Consider the following 25,800-nt stretch of genomic DNA (forward strand, 5'->3'; position numbering starts at 1 on the left):
GTCTCAAGAGCCAATGCTTCTTATCTTATGGTTGGCCCTGTCTTGTTCAATATTTTTAAATGGCCGGTTTTCTTTCCAATGGGCAGATGTGGGTATAAGACCTGTATAACTTGCCTAAATCTCTGGAGTTTGCCTACAGTTGGAATTTCAAAGGGACTTACAGACTTACAGATGGAATAGGAAGCAGAGTGGATTAGTGTAGATTTCATGCCATCCTGCGCCCACCAGTCTCTGCTGGTTTCGGGTCTGCCAGTTGTATTTGAAAGGCTTTACAATTGTTCTTATAATGAGAGTCTTTGCTTGTTTGTTTAGTAGTGCTACTATGGTGGTTTTTTTCTTAGATATATTGTTAGTCAGAGTGTGTGTTTTGGGTGAACGCTTTGTTATCTGTGTCTGTTTCGTTCCCCCATCATTATGGACCAGTATACAAAATTTAAAATGTATCCAACGAGTCGGTTATGTTGCATAGTTCAAAAGCTTCTATAGTACGGAGCCCAGGAAGGGACATGAGAGAATAAAAACATGGGAGTGATTGAGTATCTCGTGCGAGCGATTTAGTATCTTGTGAACATGACTTAATATCTTGTGCGCACGATTTAATATCTTGTAGGAATGAGATAGTATCTTGTGGTCACAAGGTAGTAAGACATGTGCACAAGATATATAGGGTTTTCTCTATCATCCCTTCCTGGGCTTTGTATCATAGAAACATCAAAACATGAAAACAAACTAGAAAATGTCTGAAAACACTAGGTGCAAGGGCTGCTATGTAACGTTGCCAAGGTACGCTTAATCATTCAACGTTTAACTATTTGCCCCAAATAAATTTAAAACTTTTAATTTTAAGGCTAAAACTTATAAATGTTAAGGCTAATATTTTTTATCAAAGACCTCACTTTCAATTTGTTTCAATGAGCTCAGTGCTGGGTCTCAGGGAAAGGCAATTTTCTGCTTGGATTTTCAGACTCCATTATTAAAAATCCTCTGCTATCAGTACCCTTTCCTCTCTGATGAATGTAGAGTTTATTTTAAATTAAAGGCGAGTTTCTTATCTGTCAGAGGAAATAATTCAGAAACTCTGTTCATCTTTTTTTTCAGAGTGTAATTAAATGGAAAGGCTTGTTTAGTTGTCAGAAATTTTAATCTGATACAGCGCTGGTCTTTTAACAATAATATGTGTTTTTTGTTATTATTATTTTGATCCAGCCAGGCCCTGCTATTTCAGCAGATATGAATTATAACCAAACATGAAGGCAGTAACGGTTTAATGCGTCTTGCACTTAAGGATCTAAGCTTTTAATACTCTTTAATTGAAACGATGCGACCTGCAAGCAAATACAATTCAAACACAGTTCGTGGTGTAATTCACAATCCAGTTAAGTTAGATGTTGAATATTATTCAAGGTGAAGTATATTGCAAGGTAAGGTGGCACAGTGGGTGTAGAACTGCAATTCCTAATTACATTTTACAGAAAGAGGTACATTGGTATGTCTTACTTGGGAGTACCAGTATACAACAGAGCTGTCAATTGAAATGTTTAAGTGTGGTCTAATACTTTCCAATGCAAAAAAGGCATACAAATGTATTTAAAAAATGGATCCTTCCCCCCTGCACACACACACACACACACAAAACCACTGCAGGTATTCTTGCTTGGTAATTGACCACAATAATAGCAATTTGTCCTTAGCTGAAGGTATATGAACTATGATGTATGTTTCTTGACAGTACTGTAGCAGGATTTATATAAAGTGATTGGCTTAAAAGTAATGGTCCTTGCCATAGCCCCACATCAACTGTGTAATTTCAAAATTATTATCACATCAGCAAATAACTCATATTCTTATCATAATGCCTTCCCTAATTGGGACCAGTTTATTTCCCCAGGAGAGTTGACAGGAACTGTATAAAAAACGAAACAGAGAATCAGCGCCCGCATTTTTCAGTTTTTGGCCTGTCTGAAAGTGGACTGAGAAAGCTTCATATATGTTCGTATATAGGAATTCTACAGTAGGGTGTTTGGGCTGATAGAAATATGTCTCCTGACCAGATGGATGCTGCAAAGAACATCTTTATATAATATAAGAATATAACATGAGCCTCTACTTTATAAAGTTTTGTATTGTCTGAGTCCAGATTGCATGGTGAAACATTGCTCTGCACTCTGCTCCCCACTTTGCAACCTTGTTCAAGTTCCAGAATGTTCTTGTCTGTAATGTATCTCTGCAGTACATTTTTTGACTGACTTGGATTTGACAAGAGTGGAGTTTAAAGCGAAAAAGAAAAAACAACAGTGGTTGAATGGATTTTAAAGGACATAGATGGGTCCTGTCTTGTTTCACACTGGCTGCAATTCTTTTAGCCTTTGTTCCTCTCTGAGATTTTTTTCAAATTCAAATCTCAGCAGTTAAGTCTTCAATCCCACACTGGATCAACCATGGCAATCTTGATAGAATCAACAAACAGCTGCAACAAAATCTTCAGTCCTCGGTATAGGCAACAGCGCCTGCCCGCTCTGTCCTCTTCACTGAATCTTTTAGCTACGCAAGTTGCAGGGCTCAGTTTCTTTCGGATACTGTGGTTTTAGGTGTACAGCAGACCTAGACTGGTTTGTCTGATAACAGTTGCTGTAAGTTTTATGGCAGTCCTGCAGCCAGGCCTGTCTCGTTGCTTGTGGTCGTTGACTTGCTTGCAGCTTGCTTCCTCTTCTTGGGTCCGTTTGCAGGCAGAGTCCCGTCTTGGGTCCAGTTTTAGGCAGAGACCTGGAGTTGCAGCTTCGCTTAGCAGAGTGACAGCACCCTGTTTAGCATTTGATGTGGAGTGCAGAATGTTGAGTTTTGCTTGGATATTTATAGTCTTTTCACTCTGCTGAGTAATTACTTTCATGAGGTCATTTGTGTATCTTGTCTATTTAAACTCCCAGTCCTTTGATGTTTTCAGTCCTTTTCCACTGGGACATTGCTAATTTATGTCTTCTTTGCGTAGCCCCGGTGACCTCATTCAGTAGGTCACACAGTTCAGTATGTCTGAGTCAGAGGCCTCCTTCTTAAGACACAGCAGTTTGGCCTGTTTCTCAAGACACACAGTTACATTTCCAGTACACGTTCATGTATTATTATCATATATTTAACCACAAGCATTAGGTGGTCTGTTAATACATTTAACAAATTGGAATTATCGGTATCTCTGAATAAATCACAGAAGCTCAAATGAGTTCAGAATGGTTTGAAAGATGGAATTATTTCATTTCTGACTAGTGTCCCTGTCTGGTCAGAGGAAAGGGGATTACAATGGGTGACGCCTTCTTTAATATTTCACCTTATATTCCAAAAAATAGTAACAATCCTTTTCACTAATTCAGTAGATGTTAGAAACGTGATGATTTTCAGTAATTCCTCACACAGTTTAATTTATTTAACAAACCAGAAACATTTTGTACATTTAACAAAATTAAATCATTTATAGGTGGCAAAAATAATTCTTAATAAATGACTGATTTTGTGACTGAAGTAATATAAATACAAATGCAGTTTATCTTTCAAATGTTTCAATGTTGGCTGGTAAAGAACACTTCTGCCCAATAGCTTTGCTCAAAATCCACAATCCAAGGGATGAATGAGTTATGTGGGTAGTGTGTACGAGGCTGCAGATTGAAGCCCTGACTAAGGCTTTTACCATATAAATTAAAAGAATGATTAGGAGGGACACCGGCTCTGCACACTCACCTGTCAGCCTCGTTTCACAGTGCATTCTCCATTCCAGCTTTGTCTCAGGATGGGCGTTGAGTTTTCATAAATCACTAGCCATAAAACCACAGGGTCCAACCCCACAGACATGATTGTGAAAACACAAAATCAATTTCATCATGCCTTTGTCACTGCCATAAGGTCACAAAAGGGTTAACATTGTCATTAATCTTACTGGAAAAGTCTAGATCGTCTGTGACTAAGATAAATGTATAATTTATCACAAGTATCTGCATTGTCGGTAATATAAAAAGCCTGCTTACATATTCATCTTGCATCTGTCTTTCTCTCTCTCCCCCCCCCCCCCCCCCCCCCCCCCCCCCTCTCTCTCCCTCTCTCTCCCTCTCTCTCTCTGTCTCTCTGTATCTGTTTCATTTTTCACCACCTCTGCCGACCTCTTCCAAATTTAAATATCAAGAGAACATTAATAACATGAATCCACAGCACACTACTATGATCAGATTGGTGTGTGTGCTGATAATATCAGTGGTATAAGTTGATGAGATTCCCCATATTAATAAAGTGGGGTGGGATGAGAGGGCAGAGGAGTAAATACAGAGTTAGGGAATCTGGCATGAATTTAATATAGTGAGCAACTGCTGGTCCCTCCAGAGACTACTGTGCTGTTATTTCACACAAAGTAACGGAGAATCTGAAAATAGTATCTGAAGTAGCTGCCTTTTTTCATTTTGAATATCTCAGAAAATTGCAGTAAATTGGTACAGTTGTTTTTTAAATGAATATGTTAAGTATGAGACTTTTTTTCATTAATACCTTTTAGTATTTCAACTGAATATCTATGTAAGGTGCACTAGCTTTCATGACCGCAGATGTAGAAATCAAGGTGGTGGCCCATGTAGATGCAGTATGTTTTTTTTTTTTTTTGTCGTACCTTTTAAATAGATCAGATGAAAACACATGTGTTAATTTTATCCTAGATCCGGGTACCTTTTTGTCTGACAGTCTAGAATTATTCAGTTTGCAAATAATGAACCATATGCAAACGTATCTTAGGTTGCACATCTATGAGCAAGAACATTACTAGAGTGCAGCAAGAAAAAACGTAACAACAACAGTATCGTTGCTCCTGTTCATCAGATTACTCAGTCCACCACAGGTATTGTTCAAACCTGCAGATAATGTTAAAAATGGTTAGGCAAAGGTTGGCGTGCAGCTACCAAACAAAAAACCCTGATTCACACACAGGTGAAAACATGAAGCATATATGGAAGCTATTTCAGGTGAGAAGTGGAAACTGCGGTACGGATAGTTCCTCTTGCTGGTCACTTCACCCTTCAACAAAAAAAAAAAAACTGTTTGAAGTTAACATTTGAAGTGTTGTTATCGTACCTGTTTTATTTTCTGAGACTGAGTTGACCAGTAAGATGAGCTGAATAAACAAGACCTCTTGAAACGTGTGTATTTTATATGCGATCATTTAAAAAGGTAACACCAAAAAGAAATGTTATATTTCTCATATATGGACCAACATAATTAAAGTAAAATGTACTAAACCAGTTTAATGAAGTAATTCTATTATCTTCCCAGTGGCAGTATTTAATGATTCACATTTAAAATGTTAAGTAGTTTTCAGCGCATTCAAAACCACCATTTAAATGGGGAGCAGTACTGTAAATAGATGTTTGGTGTAATAACTAGCAGTATTTTCTATCCATCTGCCACTTTGGGGAAGATCCTTTGATGCTCTGAAGCAAATTGGACTCAAGAAATTGACTGCGCCTGTTTCAGTTTAATATGTAGACAACTCCCTGAAGTGTTATTGTGGCAAAACACCACTTTGCAATGTAGGACAGCACAATGGAAAGGGTGATAATTAGTCTAGTTGGTGGCCTCAAGTGATATTGCTACATTGTGGTTAAAATAATATCATTCATTTTTAAAGCATGACACAGTCTAAGTGAAACAGACATTACCGTAATATGAGTAATACAAATCTCATTGTAATACATTGGAATATTACTCCATTTATTTTTTTATTTATTTTTTTTGTCAATGGCGGCTCAAAATGGCCCATGCAGTCATTACTCATGAACACACTTCCTCTTGAAACAGCAGTATATTGTACATGAGATAACCAAGCAGCTCTTATGTGTTACAGAATATACGTTTTGTATAGGTTAATATTTTATTCTCATTATTAAAGGGAACGTGGATGATGGGAAATGTAGTTCTGTGCGGTCCGTGCCAAGCCAGTGAATGCAACTTAAAAGTTTAAAAAAGTGCTTAAAAGAAGTTAAAAACTAAAAATTTAAATATTGCACACACCTTACATAAACAGTTGTAGAAACACATGGGAACATGTAACACAGTAAAATAAAATGGTCCTTATGTACCCTTGTCTGGATCTGATGATTTATTTTTTCCTCAAATTGACGGTGGTAAGTTCGAGGGCGTCTTAAATTCGAAGGGATGCGGGATGTCAGCTTTGCTGATCCAGCCTGTTGTACGACAACTAAAGAGCAGCTCTTGAACTCAGGTAAAAGTATTTTGACACAGACACAAAGATAAGTAAATATATTATCAACAAGACGCACACAGAAGTTTCTTCCTTTATATTCTCCTCAAACACCCTCATATCCTCAAAACAGGCACTCTGCCCTTCTCTTATCATTCCCAACCTATCTCCATTTAATAGAAAATATTAATATGTTCCCTTGCAGGAAGAGGAACCTGGAGCCTGTGTGTTCCAACCTGCAGTCGGAGATTCTGCGTTGTTACCGAGAGCATCAGCATGAGACCTTGAACTGCTCCGACCTGGCTAGGGAGTACAAGCAGTGCATCAATGCAGCCAAAAAGGTAAGGACTCCACGTGAACTTTACAACTACCAGCACACAACCGAAAACATAATGTATTTACACTACAGACAAAGTATTACACTTTAGAAATGAAATCTTTAATATTGCAATAAATGTGTATTATGGGCTTAATCACATTATACAGTAATTGCAAAAGGCAGCATGTGGTTGCCTTGTAGCATTGATGGATTCATTCTAGCATAGGAATATATTATAATGTTCAGAATAGATAAGTAGCAACTACTAGATGTATTTTTTAAAAGACGATATCAGGGGGGTACTCTTTTGCACACATTTGTTCTTGTTAATGCAGTGTATGATTGAAAGGTAAGTCTCAACAATAGTTCATTGAGTTTTGATGAATTGTGCTAGGAAATCGAAATTGCTATTGCTACGAGTATAGTGATGCAATGTCTAATGATGGGTTGGAACAATAGACTAGATATCTGCATTTAAACAAGAGTTTGGGGCTTTGTTGTGTTAATCTATGGCTGCAGTCTTGTGGAATAAGTTTGTAATTTAAATTCTGACAGATATAGCAACCCGAGGGTTGAAATATACACAGAATCTGTAAAAATGTACATAATTCAAGTAATAAACCATGTGTAAAAAATGCATAATCAAGCACATTACTATGCTGGAAAGTGCAAATCTCACAGGAAACAGAAGAATGTAGAAGCCTGCATTTTTATAAATGGTTTGTATTGCTCCCTTTACACCTTTTTATTGAAGGTAACAAGTACAACCACATCATGCATCAGCGTTTACGCCAGGCTGATACATTTAAAGCCAGTGAATCACTATTGATCATTTGGAACACTCTTGTAGACTGTTGTGGATCTTTTAGCCAATCAGAGTGCCAGTTTCACCCCTATTCATGACATCACCATACTGAGTTTGTGCTTTACTTTAAGTTTGGTACTTCCAGGTTTCCAGAATCACACCCTCATATCACAAAATAAATACCAAAACAATTGGAGGATACAGCTCTAGTGACAAGTTTACATACCCAAATGGAAATGTATAATTTCTTGAAAACAAAGAATTTTAGGAAAAATCTTTTGTAGTGAAAGTTTTGCTTTTGTGGACAAGGAAAGTGTTACAAGAAATATATGTCTACAGTTATTTATTACACCAATTTCTTTTTGCAAAACTCAAAAAATGCTAATTCAAAAGTATTTATACCCTTTAATGCTATGATAGTATTGTCTACAAGGTAATGCAGAACCTAATTCTAGAAAAGTCTAGAAAACGCTGGATTGTAGGTGAACATTCTTAGAGAGTATAAAAGGGTTAGGCATAGGATAACACAACAATGATCCAAAGCACACATCAAAATGTACTTAAAGAAGAATAAAGTCAAGGTTCTGGAATGGCCTAGTCAAAGTCCTGATCTAAATCCATTTCAGAATCTTTGGTATAAGTTGAAGAAGACTGTGCACAAGAGAAGTCAAAAAACATATCTGTTGCTACCAGCATACCTTGCAGCTGTGTTCAGCACAGTGTGCATTAGAATATTTGTTCAACCTTCATTAACCCTACAGTCAGCTTAAAGGGAAATATGGCCAGACCAGGGTTCAGCTTTGTGTTTTAGTCTTTGAAAGACTGCCCTTGGATATATCATGTCCAGAAAGTACAGAGTCGTACCTCAGTTTAAAGTTGGGAGAGACACAATGGAGCTCTTTCTGAGAAAGAAGCGTGTCCCCCGACTCAGAACACGATTCTTGGAGGTCACTTATCCAAGTAGTAACCAGACCCAAAATAGCTTACCTGAAAAGTCCTAGGTGGAAACCATACATAACTTCAGACCTCAGAGGCTATGCAGTCTTGAGCTCTCCAATGAATGTTAGATTGAAGGTGATATCGGGGACTCATTTGGGAGAATTCTCCCTTTTGGGCCGTAACTCAACCAGGTATCCAGCATTATGTGCAGTTACAATGCAAGTATGTCCAGTCTAAATTCACCCTTGGTTGATTCTAACCTTAATTAAAATATGTTGACGGTCAGTTGGCTAAAAAGTAGACCATGTTTTCTAAGTTGGGTTTAGTAATCTTTTACCAGTGAGCATAACAAAACGACTGGTGCGCTGCAGCATAAACCAAGGGAAATGGAAATGCAGTGTGTTTGCTTAATAAACTCACATTTCGAGTTTTTGTAAGTTCTGAAAGTGCTGGAATAAATGGCCTCAGTTCCACAGGGGATTCAATGATGACTGATAAATAAAAAAAAAAAAAGAACAATAGAACTTGTTTTTTTCTTCTTCAAAAGGCAGTGGTTCATTTCTGGGGAGAAAAAGGGTTCTGATAATCTTTACGTGATGTACCCTCCGCAGCCAGCCTCAGTAGTAAAAAGCTTTTGAAGTGATACGTAGTTTCTCATAGTAATTCTAAGCAGAGTCAGCACTCTCTTGACTGTAATGTTTAGATACTGTCTGAACTGTGTCTTACCTCTGCAGGGTTCTGAAGTAGTTTAAAGAATAAAAGACACTGACTTTCAGTGTTGTCAGACTGATAGATGCTTTGACTTACTCAGTGTTGCACAAAGGGGATGTTGTTCAGTGGTTACAGCCAAAAAAAACTACAAAACCAGCTTAGAACTCAAAACATTAAGCAGCTACCATACCAGGTTTTTCATGACAAACCATCTAACTTTATAGTTTCCAAGAGGGACACATAAATAACATTGTATTTTAATAAACAACCCCTGTTCCCAAACAATACATTCTTTTAAATAATAGTACACCAATACATTTTTAAACTTACAGTAACAAATCACCTGTGCTAAATAAACAACACGTTTATTTACATGCAGGGCTTTGCCGCGCCCCCTATTCATGTGTAGGGCTTTTCCTCCAGTAACATGTTACATCAGTCTTGTGTGTGCTGAATTCAGATGAGCTGAGAAGTGCAGTGGAGAAATGTAAAGGACACACATAAACGGATGGTTGTTTAAAATGACAGACTAATGACCCTTACATGGTAGTGAGAAACTCTTAGTTGGGGCCAGTTTTCTTGCTGTTGAATCAAACATAGGCGTTGACAGATAGCAGCTGTGAATGCATCATCATCTCGGAGATCCGCAACTTTGTCGTCGACACTTAACTTGGACATAAACACTTAGATCGAACAGACTTTACTCAGTACAGTAGTTTGCTTGATTATCCATGTCCCGTACCTGTCATATATATATATATATATATATATATATATATATATATATATATATATATATATATATATATATATGCTGCTTAGTAATACCACATGTTAAGAGACACTGTATTTATATATAAAAGGAAGCACTAGTTGCTCCCTAAAAATACATTAACCAACTTCAATTTTTATAAGAATCTCATATTTTATTGCCAGATGTATCATATCAACATTTTTTTTTCTTTCAGAACATTTCACTCTATATGCGTTCCTGAATCTTTACATACAACATAGTACCTAGTTAAGCAAACTTTGCAGGAAGAGCTTAGTGGTTTTAACACCTTGCTTTAAAAAATAAATAAACAAATAAAGTTATATTCTTATTAAATACAGTAGTTTAGTGGGAGTATCTTCAAACTGTTGTATTGTATTTTATTTGCGTTAAACAAGTTGAATGTTGGATTCTCCAGAGACCATATCCATCTTTCGATTGTCCTTAAGCCTTTCAAACTATTGTCAGTTTTGGTTTATTTCTGTCATTTCTGATTACAGCTCTCCCATCTGGCTTGGAATAGTCTTTCTCTCTCTCCAACCCCCTGTTATTATAACTCTTTCTCCAACCCCCTGTTATTAGAGTCCACTGCGCTGTCCATCGAGACACAGTTTGTCAAATTACTGAGTGCATTAGCTTCGATCGCTGCAGTAGCCACACAGTGAAATTTTACCAGTCCCAGACTAACAAGCCCATCTGAAGATTTTCCGATTTATTAAATTTAAGCATGTAGCTCAGGCCTGATAGCCTTAGGACATGGGGATGAGATGTGCTGCTTTGTGTATCAGTCTGTGTTGCATGATGTTTCAAAGATCTTTTGCCAGAGATGTATATGAACACTACATGCGAAGTAACTCCTACCGTCCTGTTCTCAGTTTTTCACTTCAATATATACAAATGCTGCTTATAAAATAATTTAGTAAAATAATTGTGCAATCCTCATGTCCTGCCTCTGACAATGTATTTGATGCTTAAGGGGTAGAATCAAATGCTGCTTATAAAATAATTTAGTAAAATAATTGTGCAATCCTCATGTCCTGCCTCTGACAATGTATTTGATGCTTAAGGGGTAGAATCAAATGCTGCTTATAAAATAATTTAGTAAAATAATTGTGCAATCCTCATGTCCTGCCTCTGACAATGTATTTGATGCTTAAGGGGTAGATTGTGCAATCATGTCCTGCCTCTGACAATTATTTGATGCTTAAGGGGTAGAATCAAATGCTGCTTATAAAATAATTTAGTAAAATAATTGTGCAATCCTCATGTCCTGCCTCTGACAATGTATTTGATGCTTAAGGGGTAGAGCATCTTCTGTTTTTTGACATACTAATTGTGTCATTCCACAGCAAACCATCTCAGAATGTGATGAAATTATCAGGATAATCTTGCAAATCTTAGTTATTTGCAGGGATATGGTGCATATATGCTGAAAGAAATGAATGTTTAAATGGTTCTGTGGTCTTTTTCAGTGTATGGGGCCAGTGAAAACTCGGAACACTGCTAGGAAAGTGTAGTTTTGGGGATTATCGTATGATGGACTAATTGACCTGATCATTTCATCACATTCTAAGATGGTGACCCTTATGCCATCTGCTGATTTGGCATGGAATGACTTAATTATCAAAGCTGTGGGTTCAATCCAGGCTGGGTGAAAATGTATTTGCTTGTTAACTGCTTCAGTGCTGCTGTATTGAAGTGCTACCTCAGGACTGTGTTGACGTAATGGATTCAGTTATGGCTGCTTTAAAACAGTCACTTGCTCCAATGCCCCCCCCCCCCCCCCCCCCCCCCCTGGAATTGCCAATTAAAGAGTTATTCTGTAGAGTGTAGGCACCGTTTTTTAATTTGGATGAAGTTACGGATATACCATTACCTCTGAAGCCCACGGACAGAGTTGCACAACTCCGGTTAAATACATTACTAGACAGTATCTGATGGATTGGAGGTTGTCTGTTGATCTTGTCCTTATCAGTCATTGTGGTAGTAAAACTGGTTTAAAATAAACGTTGTCATGAAGGCCAGAATGCTGTGTACAAGAAATAACTGTAGCCAGCAGCTCTATCTGCATTTTAACTTTGGATCTTGAAGCTGCAACGTTGACAAGAAACTGAAACGCTGACTCTAAGACTCTAATCACTCACTAAAGCTTATACCCAGTAATAATGCCCCCCTGACACCTGTTAGCTTAAAAAATCAAATTGTGATCTAATGTGGATGAGCTGCTCTGTAGATACAGCCCTCATTTAGCCTAATCAGTCAGATTCCAAAAGCCAAGTAGGTCACTGATACTGTTAAAAACATGTATAAAAAAACAAGTTTATTACACTTGGATGCGCTTTTTTTTGTAAGTTTGGCATAAACACAAAGGTATATATAATGGTGGGAGATAAAAACATACTCTTGTATTATTCTGCTTTAAACTTGTGTTTATTTTTTTGCAAGAACATAGATTCAAAACACTGTAAGTCACTGACAGAACTGCAGTATGAACACTTGGATCTTTATAGCTGCATGTGATTGTGTGGAAGGTGTGTGCCCTGCTGTCCATTGGTGCTCAGGAGATGTTCCGTGCTCATGAATTAGTTTTTACCTGCTCTGCAAGCCCTCAACTTAATCAGCAAAGAAGATTAAAAGGTGCTCTTATTGTGCTTCATACGTTAGAGAGTGACTGAGTTCGCTATGCAATTCTAAGTGAAGCCACAGCTTTAATGAAGTGTCATAATAAACACCAGGGAGCTGACATTTCCTAAGATAAGTGCCTAACACTATCAAAGCTTCACTTCATGTGGGTGACACATTATCTTCGTATTGCCATTGATTTAAAATCTTCCTTCTCGTGGTAGAGCTTTACCATAGCCCTGTCTCCTGTTCCAATGGGGTGATATTAAACTGTGTCATTTGGGCAAGCCAACATTGCAGCTAATATTTGGAGAATTTCTGCATCCCACTGCCCTTGTGTTTAAAGGATTGCTTTTTAAGAAGCAAACAATTTAGCTAGTCCTGAACTGCTGGTTCAGCTAAGAATGTTGTCTATATATTAGAAAAAAAAAAATTGTGATTTCCCCCTAAGGAGCAGTATGAACTTTAGGCAACTTGTTTCATGCTGTTGTAATGCAATTCATTAAGCTAAACTATTTAAAGTCTCAAAGAACCAAGGGTGTACAAAGGTCTATAGTATAAGATGGCAATTCTGCCTACAAGTGATAGCTGAACTATGGAAGGTGTTTCACGTTTAATGGAATTTGAACTTGTGTGTTGCTACATTTTTATTTGATGGTAAGTGCTGTTATTTAAGGCTAAACTGCATTCTGAAGACGCATTAGTTTAAAGGTGGTGCTCACATTAAACTGTGGATGCTGACTAGGAACAATTCCCTACATTCCATAAATGTTCCTACATCGGATTCAGCGCCCATGGAAAAAATTGCAAATATACCCTAAGATTGTTCCATTAAAGGTGAACAACTGCCATATTAAATACTTAATTTTTGGCTGGTAAAATTCCCATCATATAGACTTCTTCTTTGTAAGAATTACAAATTTTGATATAAACAGGATGCAATTTTACCTAACAATGCGGCTACTTTTAGGAACAACTCGCCTTGTAAAGTAGTTCCATCCTATATTTGTGGTTATTTATTGTGGCATCAATCCGTATTTTTTTTTTTTTTCCATTTTATTTTACTTTAAGTCGTTGTCAAGAGTTCAGGGCATTCAATTATTTTAAGTTCAAACCATCCTGCCTGAGAAGTCACAGTATAACTCAAACCCTTATAATAAAACCTGCTTCACAAGGACTGGCAGTACAAGCAGTTGAATTGTATCGTTCAACAAGCTTGGTCCTCTAAACCCCTGGATTAACCTTTTCAAAGCTAGGAATTCATTTGCTGTCTTCATTTACTTTCAAGGTCTCGTTCAATGAGGAAATGTAGCGTGGTATTATAACCCACTAATACAAATTCAGTCAATGATCTGTGTCCCTGGTTCTGAGAATGTACAGTAACTAACTACATAAGGCATGTAGATTTGTTGGTGGTAAAAGAGAAGGTGTATCTGCTTTATAGATATTCAACAACTAGGAACGTGTGAAGCTACATTACAGACAGTTAGTCTAAGCCTTTGTAAGTGCAAGACTTTCAACCAGTTAGGCAGGTAGTGGGTAGAATTTGCTACAGTGGGCTAGTCAACTGGTTCCTTTTACAAATCAACAGATTATTATAGTTTCTGATTGAGTTGAGAGTTTTCATTGACCTGTATAATCCATGAAGGCAGCGTCTCAATGGGGCTTTGTAAGATTTGCAATATCTGGTGTCTGTGCTTGCCTTTACTTGTTATAGCTGTCCACTTGTTCTGACTACTGTGATGTTTTGCGAGCAACATAATGTTGCAGTGCAATAGATTTCAAGGCTACATTGAAAATTCTGCACCAAGATTTTCCTTTTGTTCCTACAGTACAACCTGTGTGGACAGTTGCATTGTGATCAAAACACCTTGTTTCATCTGATTTAGCTCCATTGTCATGAAATCAGCTGAAGTGAAGCCCTAAATCACATTTTTTAAATGTTTTCACTGTGGTGATCCAATAGGCTAATTTTACCCTATGGGACTTTCACAGTCTTTCACAACTGCAGGAGATCTGAAACAGAAGTTAATATCTTTCTCGAATTCTGCAGGTACATACATTAACTCAAACTGGAAACACAGGGGACATGCCAAGATTGGAAAAAGTGCATAGTTAATCAGGGGAACAGAATTCAGGGAATACCATTTGAATGAGACTTCCACTTTAAAGTATGGAAGGTAAAGCTCAGTTATATATGGCTGGACATGTAAGGCGGTGGAATATTCATAGAGCCCACAGTGGGGGGATATCACAAGGGGCTGGATTATAGCTGGTGCCAGTGCCGCAAAGATCAGCTGCTGTGCGGGCAGTTGGTACAGGAGGCGGCCAGACGGCTGGCCAGTGAAGACAGCAATAAAGAAGAGTTGATCATGGTTGACTTAAGATCAGAGTGTAGCAACAGAGCAAAATTAGGGTAGAAACCACTGTGCAAGCTATGAGGGTGCCGTCTGTCCATGCCTTTGGCCAATATACTGACATAACTTCATAGGTAGTAATTAAGCATAATGTCTGCATATTCAATTGATATACTAATAAAAAAAGAAACAAAAGAGGTTCCAGCTCTAATAAGTGGTAAGAAATTGTATGTAAAACTTTAGAAACCAACACCTTTTACAATACAAGAGTATCAAATGCAGTACAGTACAAAGTGGCATATCCAACCCTCTGTGAACTGGGGTACAGGCGGATATGTGAAAAAGCTGGATTTGCAAACATCGATAGAAAAAGCAAATAAGTTAGTGAACAAAAACAATACTCAAACTGCTTTAAACATGGGATTTTTTTTTTGCTTTTAAAGTATGCAAACATAAACAAGATTAATTAGGCTACAAATAAACAGTGTTGCTATGCGGTTTGCTATAAGCCATCTCGACACAAAGCTTTTTTTAAAAAGAAAAATACAAAACAGACAGTAAATGTACAGTAACCTGCAACTGATGGCTTCTTTCTTAACTCTAGAAGTCCCTGCCTCACTGGTTCTGCTTTCTTAATATCTCTGTCACGGTACTTTGCGCTCTTTCTTGTTGTTGCCAACAGCCGATAAGCAGCTCGGTTTGAATATTGCTTCGGCTATTTTAAACAAATGGCCAGTAAGCATTGTGTTTTATGAAGCTTGCTTTGTTTAATTCAAATGCATTTAAAAGCTACAACAACACGCTGCCAGTATCTGTAAGTGTGCGCTCCATCATATAAACACATTGCACACAAAAAATGATTTCTCGGCTGGTGTATTGAAATGTCACTGCTACACGCAGCCCACCTCTCTTAAAGGGGAACACATCAAAAGTCTGATTTCTATAAAGCTTTCTTTCTGTTTCCATTGCGGAAGCTGCATTTGCTGCCAATGTCATTACTCTTGTAGCCTACTTTTAATTTGTATTTATTTATTTAGTGAGACAGTTCATTGATCAGGGCGGTTATGTGATGGTCGGATATTCGACCTTCCACTGTAGTATAATGTTGTGGCTGGAGTTATTGCAGCATCCTGGGCTATGCCTAATCACTTAATGTGTTCTTGTTTAAACTCAATCCAAAGGACATAGATTGATCAAATCCTAAACAAAATGAGCCACTGACTTTTAGCATTTTGAAATTAAATTCTACCACGTCTCTAAGTGAAAGGGAAAAAAAGACCTTTTATATTGGAGACGAAGGTAGCTTTCAAAGGTAATTGGAGTTTGCAAAATCCTAAGGGGCTCTGTATTTTCTGCTGCACTGTTTCACCTACGTGGGCTCTCTCCGCTTGTACAGGCTCTGATGGTAGCTGTTGAGGAGAGCAACCTATTGGCGTGTGGTGTCTGTAAATGGTTACTGTGTGGAGAACCTGGAGCCAGAAGGAAACAGCACTGACTCCGGGGAAAACAATGCCTGTGTTGGCCCTGTGAGGTATAAACTGCTGAAAACCTTCTGCTGTTTGTTAAGATGCAGAGGTCAACTGGTGATGAATGTTGTGAAACTGGAAGTCATCTCTGTTCCTCATGCTATATTTCCAAATCTTGCGTCATCTTGCTGAGCCTCCCTCTGCTGTGTAGCTTCTGACCTGCTTGGGCTTTAGTGTTAAAGAATTGGCCATCTGCAGCGAATCGCTTCATCTGTTTGTCTCACAGGGATTCCACCTAGCCCTTTATCGCTCACAGGAGAAAACCAGAATTTTAATCACTTTCCTCTGACTGAGTTGAATTTTTGGAAGCCATTCGACTGACAGTCAAAGGAAATGAGGAAGATGTAATGCCCAGTTCAGTTAGAGACTCACTCTGTGACATTGGGGAGTCACCTGACCTCCTTGTGCCTCAATACCAAATCGTTTAAAACAACAACATACCCAAAGCAATACACTAATTATGTCTACTAATTACAAGTACAAATCTAGAATTCCTCTCAGGCTTTTTTTAAGTTATGTAATTGTCCTGTGTGTCAGAGTGGAAGATGGCAACTGCCATGTACTGGATGAAATTTCAGGGTGAATATTTTGGTGTATGCCGTTTTTACTACCTTCCTCCAGAGGACAGAACATCCCCAGCACTAGGTACAAGTAAAGCTCTTTGACAGCCCATTGGGACCTTGGCAGAAGTCCGTCAGGCAGGTTGGCAGCAATCACAAACAAGAGCTGAAGCGCTTTTATTGTTCTCGGGCAAAAACTCAACCAAAATGGACACAAAGGCTTTTATCTTGTTCTTGTAGAGGACTTGCAGTTTAGATATGGGCAGCTAATTATAACTATTCATATACACAATATACAGAAATGAACCCTCCACCAAACGGATTCATTAATTATCCCCATTTGACTTGAGTTTCTTTTCTAACACCCACATGTGTGCTATTAACATATTCACAAGACAGGGTACTTTTTTTTATATACATTTTATTAGATTCTGTAATTTCCATAACCATACTATTTTACAAGAGAAAATCCAGTTGCTGTTCTTTACATTTAAGAGGAGAGGGCACCTTGCCCTGACACAGGACTTTTAAAGCTCAACAAGAATCCAAGATGGAGGCTGTTACGAAGACAAGAAAGCTAATTGTAGTCTGCTGGTTCTTGCATGATAAATAAATGTGATGTATTGTTTCTATGATATGTTGCCTTTTAACATAAGTCAATCATTAATGATCATTTTATCTATTACACAGCTTATTACACAGCATAGGTCAGGACCATAATGTCAACTGCATAGCAGGACTTTAATACACCCAAAATACAACTACATAAGGAAATGGGGTGCAGGAAAGCTAATGAAAGGTAGAATGATGTCCGACTGATCTCTTCCTCCAAGATTAAACAGACAATTTGAGATGTCTTTGTCTGTCATGTAACAGTATTGTATTATAACGTTTGTCTAAGTTTCTTGTAAAAAAAACTTTAGAGTTAGTTTGCTATTGAGTGTTCAGCTTTGGGGATGGTTCTCCTCAAATATTTCATAAGAAGATTAATTTGCTTTACCCTGAGGAGTGGTGGGCATACTCATTGGGAACGAGGGTGAATGAAAGAGCTGAAATATCTTCAATCTCGCTGTCCTCTGAAGAACAAAACCCAAACATGTACAGAAATGAATTCCGCAAAAGAGGAACTTACCTGTCTCTCCGTTCTTTATAGATTTCATCAGAAACAGTCTGTGTTTGCAGATTTTTTTTTTATTATCTCTGGTTTTGAGAGGTGACTAGAGAAGCAGAAACATGGAAAGAAAATAAAAAAAAAAACTCAGTTTGCCTGTCGCTGGCTGCTGTTGATAAAGTGTGTGGGTATTGACCCTGCAATTCTGGCCAAATTCACAAAACACAGTGGAGCTTTATCCTCCCTCTCTCACAGCTTGGAAGGCTATTCTATCAATGTACTGGAAACTCAGTAGCCACACATATGCGTGTACTTCATCATTGGAACATATGAAAAAAAATCTTCAGTGTTAGTAAATCCACCACTTCCAACACCATACTTTAAACGGCACATTCCTTTTCATAAAATGTTACAATTTAGCTTAATGCATTCAGTGTACAAACACTTCACCATTACAAGCCCCACAGACAGCCTGCTGTGGCTATTGGCTGTTATTCACTTCAAGCAGCTGGAACTTTGAAAAGGAAATCTTCTTACACTATGTCAGTTTCTTAAAAGAAACCATTAAGTGTCTGACAGCAGTCTGGTTTGTTTACCCTAATGTTAAGTTCCTGAAAACTTTGTTTCAACCTCAGAACAGTTAAAAAACAGACAGGTTCAATTACCCTTACAGAGACTTGCCATATCAGATTCATATTCGTCTCTGGAGTTGAACTGGATAGTTGTGGAATTGATAGCGCCCACTTTGGTACCATTGCAAATGGATTTATACTAAGCAGGAAGACTGAGAATTGTACACTGGTATTGTTTTCACAATAGCTCCCAGGCGCTGCAAGCTATTGTCTGATGAAGTGGACAGCCTGGCTTGCTTCTTTGCAGTCGCACCTGTGAGAAGTAATAACACAAGACTAGTGAAAATTGAAGCTCTTATTTTTTTTGATTCCCCCATCTAATGTTTACAGGATCACAAAGCTTTTTTTATGGTCCTGTATGGTTATACTGGAATGGTATTGAAGTGTACAAAAGTACTGCCAATTTAATCAGATTCAGGTACCGTTTCATCGGCTTACCCAACAAAGGTTTCAGTGTGTTTTAGGGAAGGGGGTAGATAGAGCCTGCACAAAGGGCTTCCACTTTACAAACCAAAAAACCAATAGCTCTTTGCTTTTGAAATAAACTCTCTTCTTTGTTGTAAAGGACAATTGACTGAGCTTTTATTATGAAATGGTAATGCTTTAACATGAATTCTGCATTTTAGATCAGAATACGTTACAGGTTATTGTTTACAGTACAGCAGCTGCATTTCTAATAGGGTTCAAAAAGCTGCCAGAAACTAAAAAGAAAATGTAATTATTGGGTTTCTTTTTAGTGGTTTTTTTTCTAAAATCAGCAGTGAAGACACTGAACAGTACTTCTAGTCAAAACGTGTGTCATGTTAATGTGTGTAAATTTAGCAATATTGAGTGTTTTGTAGTTATGGATGAACTTTTATTATACAGTAGAAACTGTCATATCTGATTTTAATTGGTTGGGGGATCCATCGGATATGTAAAAATATCATATCTCAGAGGGAGTCATTATACTGCATTGTAGTTGCTTTATTAACATCAGGGCATTCTAAATTAATAATCTCAGGTACATTATTGTGTTTCATAATCCCATAGTACGGTACTCCATGTATACTATACAAAGAAAAACAGTGAAATTAATTGCAAAACAACACACTGTTAATACATTGTTTAGGAATTTACAAAATAGCATTCCAAAGAACAGTTCTCAGGGTATGCCAAAGTAAGGAGACTTTTTTTTGTTTGTTTGTTTGTTTGTATCGTGTATGTAAACCCAACACAGAAACAATAAGAAAGCGCACACACAAACACAAACTGGCTTTGGGGGCTGGTGAAACAATCCTGTTTCAGCTTTTTTGTGGTAAAGTAATTGTATTAATTCCTTGATTCCTTGTTTTCTTTTATTTAACATAGCTTAACTGGGCAGTTACGAGAAGCGACTGCATATGCAAAAATGTGAAACTGAATTCACAGTCTTTTTTAAATTTTTTTATCTGCAACTTAATCCATTCTGTCCTGCTATAAGAGCTGAATTTACAGTTTTAAACCCATAATACAACTTGCATTGATCAGTCTCCATCAGTATCGTTCAGTTGGTAGCAGCACTGACACATGCCAGCGGACCATCTGTTAATAGAGGGGATAGTATCTTAAAGGATTGGCTATGACAGGTTCTACTGCATGTGAGTTACAATTTAAACACCTTGGAGACTGATTGACTAATGACAAAAAAAAAAAAAATACATAAAACAAAAACTCACATAGTGACATCTATGAGTGAAATGGGATTCCCAAAAGCATTTTATTAGAAAATATTCCTACTGTCACTGGGCAATAAATACCAGGCTGTCATGCCTAAAAATTCCTAACTAACATCTGTTGGCATTTTAATTACTTCACAAGTATTGCGGAGACCAGTCTGTTGCCTGTTAAACTCGAAAACCTGCCAATTGTTATACAGGATGATTCATAGTTTTGCGTTCTTTTCAATTCTACTTAAATGTTGACATTATTGAACAAAATTCTGGTGGCCAAATGGTTAGTGTCTCTGTTATAGATGTCACATAGTGTCTCTGTCATAGATGTTTCTCCTTTTCATATCCTCTACGTACTGTACCCTCCAGTAAAAAAAAAAAAAAAAAAAAAAAGCGTCTCACTGGAATTCTAGAAAATCTGTTTTTATTAAACTACGTTAAGTAGACCTTGTAATAATTATCTCTACACCTTAGCTTATAAACTACTGTACTTTCCATGTGCCTAACTAATTATTTTAAAAATCAAAAGTACTATGAACTGCTAGAATGCTGACTTCGTGTTGTGATCAAGATTTCATATCCCAAGAGGGCACTATTAACCCAGATGAGGTTTACCAAACTAAAAGGCTACAGAGAAATGCCGTCTTTTATACACTTGCTTTCCCACAATGCAATGCAGTAAAAAGGCAGAGGTCTCCTTAAGCCCTCAGCAACAGTACAATCCTGTTATTGCACTGTGACTGACAAAACTCTCTATTATTATTATTATTATTATTATTATTATTATTATTATTATTATTATTATTATTATTAATATTATTATTATTATTATTATTATTAGTATTAGTATTATTATTCATTTGGCAAACGCCTTTATCCAAGGTGACTTACAGGTGTTACAGGGCAAGTTACAATGCAAGACTAATATTTAAATGCAGTATGGTTTATAGTAAGTGCAAATAATGCTACTAAAGTACAATGTGAACTAGGATGCAACAAGTTATATCTAAAATGACATATTAGTAGTGCATGGATAGTGCATCAGGTGAGGATCCAATAACTTGGTGCATAAGTCAGGCAAGAGGGGTAGATAAATAGATCTACAAGTGCAGTCTAAACAGGTTTTCCCCAGTTCAGCTGTTAAATGCATTTTCTCCATTCTAAAAAAACGTAACTGTTACGCACAGCCAGCGTATGTTTAAAAATGCATTGTATACAACATGAATATAGCAAAGACCAAGAGCCAAATATTCAAACGGCTTCCCTGTGTTGCAAGGGGAGTCGTAGAGACTTTTTCCGCAAGTCCTTTTTGTGGAAAAAAAAAAAAAAAGTTCCGCTTTTGAGTAAGATTCAAAATAGATTCTGCATTGGAAAAAAAATGGGTTTGCGAGTTGTTCTCTCGCAAGTGCTTTCCCCTCAAATTAAGGGGAGGTGTCATAATGTTCACCACCACAAGCTAAATTTAAAAGTTAATTTGCGAGCAAAGCACTATGTTGTATGGAAATCACTTAAGACTGGTTACACTCTTAATTATTTCGCAGGAAGTATTTCAGGACAATCTCTGTTTCTAGTTAAAGAGTGAACGTGGCTTTCGGACAGCTATATTTGCAAATGCTAGCAGAGCAACAGAGAAAAAGGAAACATCGTACAGGCAGAATATACAGACAGCGTGTAACATGCCTTCACTTGTCGACTGAAGAAGTCCTTAGTCAATTTATACTTTGATTAAACATAATAACATTTTGGTTTATTTCCAAATCAAACATTTTAATTTGTTTGTGGTTTATTTTAAACAATACTAATTACCTGTGCTTAATTAGTAGAGAAAGAGGTGTCGGGCACAAGCAATGACATTAATACCATTCTTCTTAAGAAACACACATTCAAAATCAAAACAGGTTTATTTGAAAGAGTATATTACATACTAGTGTTAGATTTTATAATCAAGTATTCGATATCATATATGAAAAGCAGTAGTGTGTGCAGAAAAATAAATTAAAAGCAAATGCACGACAAAAAATATGGTGAGACGGGGGGAACTATGTATTTTGTCCATCTACTTTTTTGCCCTGTGTATATGCACAGTTATTCAATGTTATGCTTTGGCATTTATATACAAATTTTTAAATATTAATTTTATAATAATATATATATATTTATATATATATATATATTATATATATATATATATACACACACACACACACACACACACACACACACACACACAACCACACACACACACACATATATATATATATATATATATATATATATATATATATATATATTATATATACAGTTTAATCGTAAATCTCGAAAAACTACTCACTTCTAAATCTTTTGTAGTCATTTTTGTATTACTTTAGTATAAATACATGTTAATTTGGATTCTAAATTGTGTTACATAGTGTAATCACAGTATCCTGTCACAGTGCTGTATACATTAGTGTCAGGTAATTTACACAGTAGCAGAATGCATAGGTTTAAAAAAATAATAATAATTCAATTGTAAGCACAGCTCTGTTTCGCTTTCTTGTAGGCATTTTGCATTAGCGCTGTACACCTGGATGACACTGCGGAAGAGCTTGATCCTGGCGAGTATGTCACGGGCGGATATACGACGGATTACTGTATATATCTTTATTTATTACTTTTAAATTTTGAGGAGGCACTACCTCCCTTGCCTCCTGTAGGAGCCTCCACTCTTACCTAGCCATGTTCTTGATGCTGAATCATCGAGGTCCTTTAAGACCCAAAGTCTTGAGATCAACCAGCAATTTGGAACTGGACGAGAATTGATGACCTTTCCTTTGTTCTTTCTTTGGAAGGATGAAAAATGTCCTTTGCCTATCTGAACATTATTGCTAAACAAGTATGCGATAATGGCGAAAAGTCATTGCAACAAAACGGGGGCCAACCACATATTTGGTCCTGATAAATCGTCCAACGTGTATATTTGAATTACATTTCGAAAACTGTTACATTCCTAGTAAAAGTGCACTTTTCATCATAACATGGAGTTTCTGAATAAAAAAAATCATGCTGTGCGTCACTAATCTCCTGCAGATTGCTTCTCAAAATAATATTATAAATAATAAAAATGCAAACTCAATTTCAGCTGTAATCAGCACTTACAGGGTCTGAATGACTGTGTGTCAGAGACCTGATACAAATAACGCATCCTCACTTATTTGCCATTTAAAATTCTTATCTTGTATGAAAAATGCATTGTGCTTTTTCTATTAGGAAGCACCTGAGTTTATCCAACTATTAAGAAACATACTGTGTAGCATTTTTAATGCAGAAGGAGTCTTTGGTAAAACTAAGCAAGTCAAGCCGAAAAACAACCGGTGTAATGAGTTTTTTTTTTTTTTTTTCATGGGGTGAAGGGTAAGAGACAAGTTTATACACAGAGAGTGATAAGTGTGTGGAATTCCAAGCCACTTTGTTAATGCTGAATCACTGGGATCACTTAAGACTCCCAAATAATGTAGCAGTGCTTGCAAATGCTATCCCACCTGTGCTACAGAGTGTGATGCCATACATGTGATACAGAAGCACATTCACGTTTTCATGAGTAGACTAAAGATTTATATTATATGGCTTTTGTTTAGCAGTAAATTTGTTTTTCTTTTTTATTATTGCCAATCACCTTGTGCAATGCCTTAGGAAGGCTGGCATGATCTAATCTCACTCTGGATTTTACGGTACAAGCAAAACAAGGATTCAAAGCTGCTCTTGCTATCTGTTTTTAAAACCGTCAGGAGGTGACATTTGCAGGATGATTTATATGTCGGAAGATGTCCTTTTGGTTAGAGTCCCGGAGAACTTGAAAAGAGTGAATAAGAGGAAATAGGTTAATTTAGATACGAAAAAGGGGGTATGTGATGAGTCAAAGGGATTTCGGTCTGTGATTCAGCCTCCCGACAGTAGCCAACTCGGGACTTCCCTTACCAAGATCTCGTGACCATGGCAAACGTCATCTTTTTGAGGGGCGGCACCTTGGTGAGGGGCGGAAGTACGAGTATGTAAATTCCAGCCACTGGAATCAAGTGATGGATAAGGACACTTGTCAGCTGGGGATTGGTGTTCCACTGACTACAGAGGCGGGACATTACATACTAAAGGGAACGTACTACTGTGTTCGGGGTTGGTCCGAAAGTAAAATAGGAGGAGTAACGGGTGGAGGGAGAGACTAGTTTGGTGCAGCGGGATTTTTAAAAAAAAAAACACTAACATTTCTTTTGTCTTTTTTTGTTTATGTATGGTTTACCACGAAGACGATTAAAGACGAGTTATCACGATCGGTTTTGGATTTCACCCCTGCACTCCTTCCCTCACACCATTTTGTTTTCTTTTGTTATTTAATTATTTTGTTGTGTATAGATAATAAAAATAAATTATTTTATTTCTGTACACATAAATTACTGTCTGGACATTCCATTTAATACACTCTCGCCTCACAGGGTATTATAGATCTCTTATCGACTAAAAGAGTAGACATCTTTAATTCGCCATGCAGTTTTCTAAGCCTGTGTCAAACATGCAGTTGTCAGGCAGCACAATGTGTGTACAGTATTGATTCAGGCTGGCTCCCGTGCAGTGTTTTTTTAGTCATGTTTTTTATAGTTATGAATTGTTTTATTTTAGTTATAGTTACCATTATAATTGTAGTTATAGTTATTATTACAGTTAACTAAATCTAATTAGTTATTATTTAGTTATTATTACAGTTAACATAATGGTGATGACCTTGAAATCTGTCGAGGTAAAATAACTTGGGTAATGCCGGGCTCTACACCTCTTGACAGTGCACTCCTTAGGATAGCCAACCACAGACATGTATTGATCAGAGATTACCATTGATTAGCCAAGATTACCATTTATTAGCCAAGTCTTGCTATTCAGCCCTCCACACACTTAATACTAGTCAAGTGGATTCTGTATGCAAGTAAAACGTAGGCTGTTTATTTCAACTTGATTTTTACTTGACAATTTATAAAAGCTATATTTAGCTTTTTACATTAACTTGAGGGAAAATAAATAAACTATTTAATTTGCAGTTGTAAATGTTTAAGTAGAGCCTTAGTGCCTGGTGAAAACAAGGCATATAGAAGGTTTACATGTATAAGCAACTTGCCTGAATCAGTGGTACCCATGAACAATAAATAAATAGACAGTGAATGCAAAATCAGAATAAAACATTTGCCTTTTCTGTACAATACAAAATGCTCCCTGACTCACAGGCTTTCCAAGAGATCTGGAGAAAACATACTGTAGGGCCATATTTATAAAGCATTTACCTTGTTTCCCTTATTAGAAAACAACACAATGAAGTTGTAGTGTCAGATAAATCTTTCATGTGTTAATTTAACAGTCCCTGTGTGCAGTTCATATGTTTATTTTTGAACAAAAACACCTATTAAATTGTACATTTTCTATAGGCTTTTATAAGCCATTCCATATTCAGATAACAGCTTTGTCGCGAGATACATTTTCATTCCATACATGTAATGTAGCACACGTTTT

The 25,800-nt window shown here is 37.0% G+C and overlaps 1 protein-coding gene across 2 annotated transcripts in view; it reads left to right on the forward strand.

Moving 5' to 3' along the window:
• LOC121298287 (MICOS complex subunit mic25-a-like) overlaps nucleotides 1-25,800 on the forward strand; it is a 110,656-nt gene that overhangs the window by 71,627 nt on the left and 13,229 nt on the right. For both annotated transcript variants that reach the window (XM_041225330.1, XM_041225331.1), the window contains one exon: nucleotides 6,429-6,564. In XM_041225330.1, coding sequence (XP_041081264.1) covers nucleotides 6,429-6,564 — 136 coding nt within the window. The remainder of the gene's footprint in view (nucleotides 1-6,428; nucleotides 6,565-25,800) is intronic.

This window comes from Polyodon spathula, chromosome 23, assembly GCF_017654505.1.
Source record: "Polyodon spathula isolate WHYD16114869_AA chromosome 23, ASM1765450v1, whole genome shotgun sequence".
Taxonomy (NCBI): Eukaryota; Metazoa; Chordata; class Actinopteri; order Acipenseriformes; family Polyodontidae; genus Polyodon; species Polyodon spathula.